The sequence below is a fragment of the Podarcis tiliguerta genome (genome assembly GCF_965153285.1).
Source record: "Podarcis tiliguerta genome assembly, chromosome: 11".
NCBI classification, from domain to species: Eukaryota; Metazoa; Chordata; class Lepidosauria; order Squamata; family Lacertidae; genus Podarcis; species Podarcis tiliguerta.
Window position 1 is genome coordinate 6,383,697 of NC_139544.1, and position 9,711 is coordinate 6,393,407.

At 41.4% G+C, this 9,711-nt stretch overlaps 1 protein-coding gene across 1 annotated transcript; it reads left to right on the forward strand.

Annotated features, from left to right (window-relative positions):
- Positions 1-646: 646 nt before the first annotated feature.
- Positions 647-979, forward strand: LOC310660270 (COP9 signalosome complex subunit 9-like; the record flags this gene model as incomplete). Its single annotated transcript, XM_083404600.1, has 1 exon — positions 647-979. The coding sequence occupies one exon, from the start codon at positions 647-649 to the stop codon at positions 848-850; it is 204 nt and encodes a 67-aa protein (XP_083260726.1). The 3' UTR covers positions 851-979.
- Between the last annotated feature and the right edge of the window lie 8,732 nt (positions 980-9,711).

Sequence of the window (9,711 nt, forward strand, 5' to 3'; positions counted from 1 at the left end):
AACATTATACCACATCAGGTTGGCAAAAGCTCCCAAATGCCAGTGAACTCTTTAATCCAGATTAGAGTAATTATGTATTTGCTAGAGACAGGGGTTAGAAAAATTATATTATGGCATAGTTTCATAAAACCATTTTCTCTCTTGCTCTCCTATGCCACCCCCACTACTACCTAAACTGTCCACATGTACCAAAGAGGCTCTGTTCACAGTTAAAGCTGCAAGGATTTCAGGAACCGCTTTCATGAAGCTTGACTGCATTTTCTGTTTTGATCAGCTGGGTTTACAGCAGCCAGCTCCACTTAGCATAAATTATTAATTTATTACTGAGCATTGCAAAGGAGGATAGAGGAATAATTCAGTGAGATAAAGACATCAGCTGGAACACTATAGGCACTTCTTGTCTGCTTGAAGTTTATTGGACTCAGGCTTTCTGCCTTTTAGCAAGAGACCCCACACAACTAAACTTTGTAGTCAAAACTTTCAAGTGTGATTGGGTGTTCATTGTTGCTCTGCGGCTTGGCCTCTATCTCTTTCCCTACACACAGGAAAACCCTAGATTTCTTTTGCTGGTGTAAAATCATGTCGCTCCATTGACTTTAATGAAGTTGTGTCAGTTGTTATCCAATAAAAAAAATAAAGAAATAAAATGTTGGAGGGTGGCTGGAAAGTTTTACGGAGGGACTCAGTCATGAAGCCAGCAGTGGACAAGATGTTCCTTGAGGGCACAGGGCCTTACGTGGACCTTGAGGAGGCTGGAGGAAGTACAAGTTTGTTGATGGATTTAGCTTTCAATAAAAAGTCAGTACATGCAGACTTCTTTAATAATTTTGATGATGATGATATCCAGTGAAATTCAACTTCCTGCTGTGCTAAATACCTATGTTTCTTGTAGAAGCAGACTATATTCCTACCAAAAGATAGGAAAATGTGAATATTGTCTCCAAGCCATGAAAGAGCACTTCGAAATGACCAAAGGTGGTTGAATAACTGAATTCCCCCCTCACACATGCACAAACAAATTCCATGCAGCCAACCAAAGACAATCAACCACACCCAAACCTCTCTCACTACCAAGGAAACATAAGTGAATAGAAAGATAATCTACCCAAGTGACACCGACACAAAACCCCCACACATACGCTAAGTAAAAGAACATAAGCTTCCCCCCTCCTGTCCCCCCTCTTTTCTTCCCAACCCTATGCTGCATATGACACCAATGTCTCACAACAAATTTAACTGATCTGAAAACACAACCTGAAGAAAGAGACAATGCATGTGCTTTTGTAAACAAGGAAAATCTTTAATAAAAATTATTAAAAATTAAAAAAACACAATCAAAGGAGATCTAGTTCTTCATCGATTCTTGCTGAGTCTGTTGTACACAGCAAACCGAATGCTAAAATTGATTATTTGACACACACTGCTGAATATTCAAATATAACTTTTATCAAGCCAGAAAAGCATGGACTTAAGATTCTAAGAACTATAGATTTCATTTTTGTAAGTGTCACTACAGTGTATGCTGAGAAAGGAAAAGCAAACAAAAAAGCCCCAAACTTGCATTACAAAGACCTGCCATCTTGCTCTTAAAGAGAGACTCACCTGGCAGGATTGGCCCCACTAGTGAGCTTTCAGTGAAGTTTCAGCTGTTCTCTAATAACCACCCAGTAGTCACTAGGTCTGGGGAGTGGAATTTCAGAGGAAGACCAGGATGAGAATTGTACTGTTCAAATCCACTTCCCATGATTATGTATTAGGAATTTTTAAAATAATAGGTTTGAAGATGCAAAATAATAAACAGTCCCTTGTTATTTTTGGTTCTGCAGTGGATGGGCAAGTATCTCCGTGTTATTTATATAAGCTTATTTCTCATACTTTTATATTTTGTTCAAGCTGCATTACATGTCCTCTTGGATTACATAGAATCATAGAATCATAGAGTTGGAAGAGACCACAAGGGCCATCGAGTCCAACCCCCTGCCAAGCAGGAAACACCATCAGAGCACTCCTGACATATGGTTGTCAAGCCTCTGCTTAAAGACCTCCAAAGAAGGAGACTCCACCACACTCCTTGGCAGCAAATTCCACTGTCGAACAGCTCTTACTGTCAGGAAGTTCTTCCTAATGTTTAGGTGGAATCTTCTTTCTTGTAGTTTGGATCCATTGCTCCGTGTCCGCTTCTCTGGAGCAGCAGAAAACAACCTTTCTCCCTCCTCTGTGTGACATCCTTTTATATATTTGAAACATGGCTATCATATCACCCCTTAACCTCCTCTTCTCCAGGCTAAACATGCCCAGCTCCCTTAGCCGTTCCTCATAAGGCATCGTTTCCAGGCCTTTGACCATTTTGGTTGCCCTCCTCTGGACACGTTCCAGTTTGTCAGTGTCCTTCTTGAACTGTGGTGCCCAGAACTGGACACAGTACTCCAAGTGAGGTCTGACCAGAGCAGAATACAGTGGCACTATTACTTCCTTTGATCTAGATGCTATACTCCTATTGATGCAGCCCAGAATTGCATTGGCTTTTTTAGCTGCAGCGTCACACTGCATGATTACATGATTACATTCAACCATGCTCAGAAGCCATCGCTAAAGGGAGTAAGAAACACAAAAACCTTGGAAGAGAGCTTGGCTTTCCCCAGCCTTTTGGGGTGCTGCTTCCCTTCCGCCCTTTGAGATGAGTTGGAAAGGGGTGTGGTGAAGTAGAACCAGCAGACAAGAGGGCTGGTGGTTATAGAGGGCTGCTGCCAAGCTGCTACAGGCTGAACCAAAATTTAAGGAAGGGTTGTTCTTGGCCCACAATGGAAACACCTTTGGCAAGATCATGAAGGGATGAGAGCAGACCATTATACAGTGGTTCTTACATTCAGAGCAGGTGATAAATCTGACCCAAGGAACGATCACCCAGTTAGTTTGGTACTATTTCTGAATTTCACTTGTTATTGACCAAGTTAGGAAAATGGGCTGAATTTTAACTTGCATAATTTTGAAAAAACAGGTCAGATTTAGGAAAGTGAAGTGTCTAGGAAGCAGTTATATATTGTTTTTGACAATAATTTGAAAGCTACCATTTTATTTGGTAGCATACACTAGGAGACACTAGGGGTAACATTTTGATATACCAGTGTTGACAGATATTTACTCTGATCAGGAGACATTATATTGATACATGTGGCAAAGTCAGTGGCCATATTTAGTTGACCATGTTGTTGTTTAGTCATGTCCGACTCTTCGTGACCCCCTGGACCAGAGCATGCCAGGCACTCCTGTCTTCCACTGCCTCCCGCAGTTTGGTCAAACTCATGCTGGTAGCTTCAAGAACAGTGTCCCATCATCTCGTCCTCTGTCATCCCCTTCTCCTTGTGCCCTCCATCTTTCCCAACATCAGGGACTTTTCCAGGGAGTCTTCTCTTCTCATGAGGTGGCCAAAGTATTGGAGCCTCAGCTTCAGGATCTACCCTTCCAGTGCAGCTTAATAAACTTGAGATATGAATGAACCTTTTGGCAGAGCACACAACCACTTTTCTCCTTCATTGGTGTGAGAGACTGAACAGACAAAGAAGTGTTCTATTAGTTGTAGTTTTGCACATATTCCAGATTGGGAAACTATGGTAAATGGTGTGACAGAAAGACTTTGGACCTGCCTCCTGGTGACCCAGCAACCATTAAGAGCTGGTGAGACTGGCAGTCAACCAGGAGAGAAGGTGTAAAATTTAAGCAAGCTGCTGACAGTTTAATGAGCAGATAGGAATTTGATTCTCAGTGGAAGAAGGATTGACAGTGATGGCAGTTGGGGTTTTGAACTATCTGAGTGGGGTTAGCCAGGCAAGGCAACCTGATTTTGATTCCCTGTGGGCAAGTTAAATATTGGAAGGGGCTAAATGGGGGTTGCTGATTAGAACACTTATAGCCATTCTGTGTAGGAAAGGTCTACCTGCAGAGGCATTGTGTTCCGCCCAACATTGTGGGGGCTTGTTGTGTGCGCATTATGTCACACGTATCAGGAAGAGGCTGTGAGGTCCAACAAGGCCATTCCCCTCAAGATGTAAATAGATAAAATGGAGGGGGACCTCACTCATAAAGTGTTAAACCCTCATGGAGTGTAATTTAAATAAGCATATAGTTCTGTTCAGTGCTTTCCCCCCCTAAAAAAACGTTTAGGGGTACTCTCATTTTCCTGCTCATATTGAAATACTGCCCCTCAATGAGGCCAAACTTAGATTCACGGTATGTGTACCCCTGCATCCCTCCAGGAAAAAAAGGGTTCTGTTGCATAAGTGCTTCCTCATACTTTGGACCTCTGGGTGGGAAATAATGGTCACTGGGAAGCCTTCACAGAAATATAATGCTTGCTGCTGTTAAACACAAATGCTACTGTAAACAGTTAACTTTAGACTTTCCTGGCGTAAGTGACAGGGAGAGATTTATCTATGGACACACCCAGTGGCGTAGCGTGGGTTGTCAGCACCCGGGGCAAGGCAAGTAATTTGCGCCCCCTAACCCGGGGCAAGGCAAGTAATTTGCGCCCCCTGCTGCCCTGTCCCTCCCCCAGATAGTCCCTCACTCTCTCTCCGCACCACACCGCACGCCTGGCACCCCCCCTCCACAGTGGGCGGCGACCCGGCGGCTCGGATCGGATTCGCACAGCCAGCACTGCAGTGAGAGAGAGTGAGTGAGCCAGGTAGGGGCAGAGAGCTGCGAGTGCGAGCGCCCCCCCCCCAGATGTTGCGCCCGGTGCGGCCGCCCCCCCCCCTGCACCCCCCACGCTACGCCACTGGACACACCCATAAAATCAATCATGTTATTCAACACCCATCTTTAGTCTGTCACAAACGGTTTTGAAACAGGACAGGATATGAAGCCACAGTTTGAAGTTGGCTTAATATTCTGTCTTATTAAGCCAACATATGATTGTCCAAATCAGCTTGGAGTCATTTTGAAGGTCAACTTTCAGAAGTGATTTCTATTATCAAAGGTGTTGCAAAGGGTGTCCTATTGACTCTATCCCTGTTTACCAGCGTTTCAGAAGACAGCTTGCTTACCAGTCCCAGTTTTATTCCACAGACTGTTGATGCTAAAGTATGCAGACAATATGGTTCTGTTGTCAACTGTGCAATAAGGGTTACAGTTGCCGAGGGATTTCCAGATGGTGTGCAAAAGAAAGCAGTTAATGGTTAATTACATTAAGACTCAGGGTTGTGGTTTCTAGCAATTGTCCTGATTACCACAAATAGCTTCTTGATGGTCAGGCAATTAAAGAGGGTTTCCATTATTTGAGTTGTTGGGGTTTTTTATGTTTTCAGAAATATGGAATTAGACTTTCTGCTTGTTGCTGCAAAGGTGGGATCTTCAACATGCTGGGTTTGCAAGAAGATTTGAGAAGAAAGATAATTTAGAATATTTCTACTAATTTGGATGATATTTACAACAGTGTTTATTTTTCTAGTTTAACAAGTGTGTAATAACCTCAGTTGTGCATTTCGCTGTGACAGCTCAGAAGTTGATAACACATTTTGTAACAACTAATATTGATGATTGTGGTGACCTTTCATCTCTTTTTTATTCCATTGGTTCTGGGAGTTGTTATTGCTATAAACAGAAACTGGTGGTAATGCCATTGTTATAATATTAGAATCTACTACAGTGGTACCTCAGGTTAAGTACTTAATTCATTCTGGAGGTCCGTTCTTAACCTGAAACTGTTCTTAACCTGAGGTACCACTTTAGCTAATGGGACCTCCTGCTGCCGCCGCGCCGCTGGAGCACAATTTCTGTTCTCATCCTGAAGCAAAGTTCTTAACCCGAGGTACTGTTTCTGGGTTAGTGGAGTCTGTAACCTGAAGCGTATATGTAACCTGAAGCGTATGTAACCCGAGGTACCACTGTATTTTGTGATCACCTAATTGGTTGAACAGCAACATTTTCACTTGACTATGCTCTTTTTTTTTTAGTGAGGGCTGAGTAAGCGAAATAGGCAAATATGTTCATCATTTTTTTGTTTCCTTTGCTGAGCAAGATGATGATAATTTAGATTTTTATCCTGCCCTTTCTCCCCAATGATCCAGTGAAGTTGGTTGTTGAGAAAATGATTAATTTCAAAAACCGATCTATGCTTTGCAGCTGAGGGATTGGAAGCAGGCTGTGTGCAACCTCAAATCCAGATAGGCTGAATTAAAATGGGCTCCTGCACCATTCACTGTTTCTTCTTAACTCCTCTTTTCAGTTGTCATTTATTTCAAACTTTTTCTTGACCTTATTAATTCCACTGTTTCATCATGATCCATCCAAATGTCAATTGATTTCAGTGGGTAAAAGCCGAAAGATTATGTTCCATGATTGACCCACCAACCCCCATTTGTTTTCTTTTATGAAAGACAAGGTTGGGACTTCTGTGTGAGGAGCAGGGATTTAGTCCTTTCTTGCTACATTGTTTTCTTCCTGAAAATCACAACTGGAAGCTGTTATTTTGCTCAACTAGGGGGAAATAATAATACTGTAAGGGGATAGGGATGCAAGGAGGTATCCTTTTCTATTCTGCCCTGTATTCATTGCATACAGCTCTGTTTCTCTTCCACTGCAGGTCATCTTCTACAAAAAAATGTAGACAAATTACATCACATTATTCTATTTCATTGATTTCAGTGCAACGGAAACATAATGAAAATGGGGAGGGGGCAAAGTAATCAATTGCATAACATTTGCAGACTGAAAGCAAGAACAGTGAATGCCAATCAACATTGGATTTATTTCTTTTCCAAACGTGGGATGAAGAATTGAACATCGGCAGTTTCCGCTCCCATTTCTGTTTTAATCAGAATTCTTTGACATCCCTAAGATGAGATGAACCACTCTCCCTTATCCAAATGCTCCTCCCATGACTACTTGTAAAAGAAAAACCATGGATCATTCAAATCACAGAACTCCCACATTATGTCTACTATGGTCTGTAGTAAAAGCTCCTGCTTACATCTCTCAATGGGACTAAAAAGTGATCGGACTTTGTCCCCTCATGCCATTTGTTTTTGGCTAGATATACCTTGGCAATTGCTGTTTCTTTGTTGTCTGTAAGCTCTTATGCCGTTTAACATGTTCCCAGACACATTAAACTTTGCTGTGTCTTCCCCTGCTGCTGTACATTCTCTTTTAATGAAGTCTATAAAAACCATTATCTGCAGAACTAGTCTACGGTCGCTCCAAGCTGTTATTCCCATTTAGTTTATAGACTGGAATTATGACATCTCATTGATTGCTTTCAACATGACATATTTCAGAAAAGAAAAATGGGTGGGGAGAGGACTTCAGTGGACCCAGAGTCTGTGGCGCAAATGGAAGCCGACATGTGAATGAAGAAAGGATCTTTTAACATTCTCTTAGACACTTTGGCAGAGTGCTGGTATTTCCTGCAAGCCTTAAATCAAGAATAAATGTCTCCATGCAGATCATACTTGGTGCATGTAGCTATCCGAGGTTTCTCTTTGCAGGCTGCTGGTTGGTTAATGGGTGGTTTCACCTCCTTTACTGGTTAATCAGTTTTAAATATACATGCGAAATATTTATATACAATTGGGCTGTAAGTCATCATGAGAGAAAGACCTACTTTGCAATCATCTGGGAAAGTGTCATGTGATCTAAGATAGATGTTTGGTTGTGGGGCCTTGTGCAAAATTCATTTCAGCCCCCTCCAGTTTTTGCTTGATTATACACCATTATCCAGCTACATAATAAAGTAAAGTAAGGTAAGGTAAAGTGAAGTGAAGTGAAGTGAAGTGAAGTGTATTTTAGGAAAAGCACACTGAGAAGGACACAAAAATGCATATCTGATGGGGAAAATAATATAAAGCACATACTAAATGATTACAATTTAGCTGCATTTTGCACAATTTCTAGAATCCACCAAAAAATTGAAAGCAGGATTGTGTGTGACCCCGATGACACAATGAGTACACATCATCCGGAATGCACAATAAAAAGGATGTCTAGAGGGGTAGGTAGTTAACTCCAGCTCAGCAACAGAAGCTGGAGGACCAGAGTTCTCATGTTCCTCCCTTCTAAAAGACTTCAACTTGTCCACATTAAGCGTTGGACAGGATTCGAGTGCCTGACAGGTGACAGCAGAATTAGCAGGAAAAAGGCATGCCAGTAGAGGCTGTCCTGTCCAGTAGCTAAGCCATGGCTCTTGTTGCTCTTATGCACCCTAACATCCCAGTGTCATAAATGTATTGCACAATATATTAGTGTACATATAGGTGCTTTGCCTGAAGAAGTGAATTCTCAAAGTACAGATGCACGCAAATACTATCCCAAACAAGTAAACCTTTCTGTATGATCAGGGCCCCTGAGAGAGCAGAGCCAAAAAAGCATGAGAAGTCCCCTGAAAACCTTCCCTGTGCAAACACTGGTTGGTGAAGACGCTGGAGGTGAGCCTTGAGAGCCTACTCCTACCCCAATCTTCAGAAGACTGCCTGAATAAGTGTGTTGGGGATATATTGTGGACTTTAATGGATAACAAACAGCTGCATCCTGTAGAGGAAGAAAAAATGCACTATACAATTGCCATCTTACCATAGGCTTAGTAAATGTAGGTTGAAATGCAGATTGGGTGTGTGGTGTAGCCAATGGCATGGTCACGTCACAATAGGTCGCATTCAGTATGCAGTCTTCAAATCACTCTCTTAGTACGGGCCACCACAATTTATACAGATGAATTCTTTGATTTTGCTTCTTTTCTGCCTGAGAACCTTATCATTTTCTCCTGTGCAGTCAAGATATATTGGCCCTGTTCATTGTTTGCTTGTTTATTGTCTCCTGTTGAAACCTTACAGTAATATATATTTGTCAATTTTCAGTTTTTGACATTTCCCCCCCTGGCTATTAGGGAACCGTTTATTCTGTGTCAAAAGGTTAAGAGTGCACTTTCTTTTTAAAATTGAAATTTGGTCAATAAATTACTAGCCCATTTGCTTCTTTTGTAAATGTCAATGTTCTGATTTATTTTTTAAAGGAAGATAGTTAATGTGTAGAAATCTTTGATACACATTAAAGTGGAGACTTATATTCTGATGCTTGGTATCTCTGCTTCAGACTGATAGGTACTCATATATTACACAGTCATCTATTATTTACTGTGCAGTTACCATAAACATAAAGTTTGGGCATTTGCAGTGCCTATGAGTAATTGACAATGTACACTACCAATAATAAATCACTGCCTAGGAGACAGATTCCTCTCCAATCCCATATGATGTATTTATCATTGTCTACTCAGATGTGGCAGATGGGGATTGAAAATTTGGGTGTCTGTCATCTTGCATAGAGTTTGGATAAAACAAAAACAATTGCAAAACATAACTTGGCCTCTGTTTAAGAACATTCTTAATGTGTGATTGACCTTGGGGTGTAGCTAGAAATTCTGACTTGGGGCTTATTTTTACGCATTGAGGACTATTAGAATATAGATTGCATTCATACATATTGATACACCCCATAAAGTCAAGGGAATTAAAGGTTCTTAAACAAAAAAAAAGAATTAGGTTTCGAACGCTCATGGTTTCAGAGTTAGGAAGACAGTTGTGGTTTTAAATTACAAACCATGTGGCGTCCTTAGAGAGTGATGATTTAGCGGAGCTTCTATAGCTATTGCTTTCTGGATTCTTCTTCTTTCTTCCCTTCCCCTGCTTGCCAATTTCAGCTCAGAGTAGACAACCATGAGCT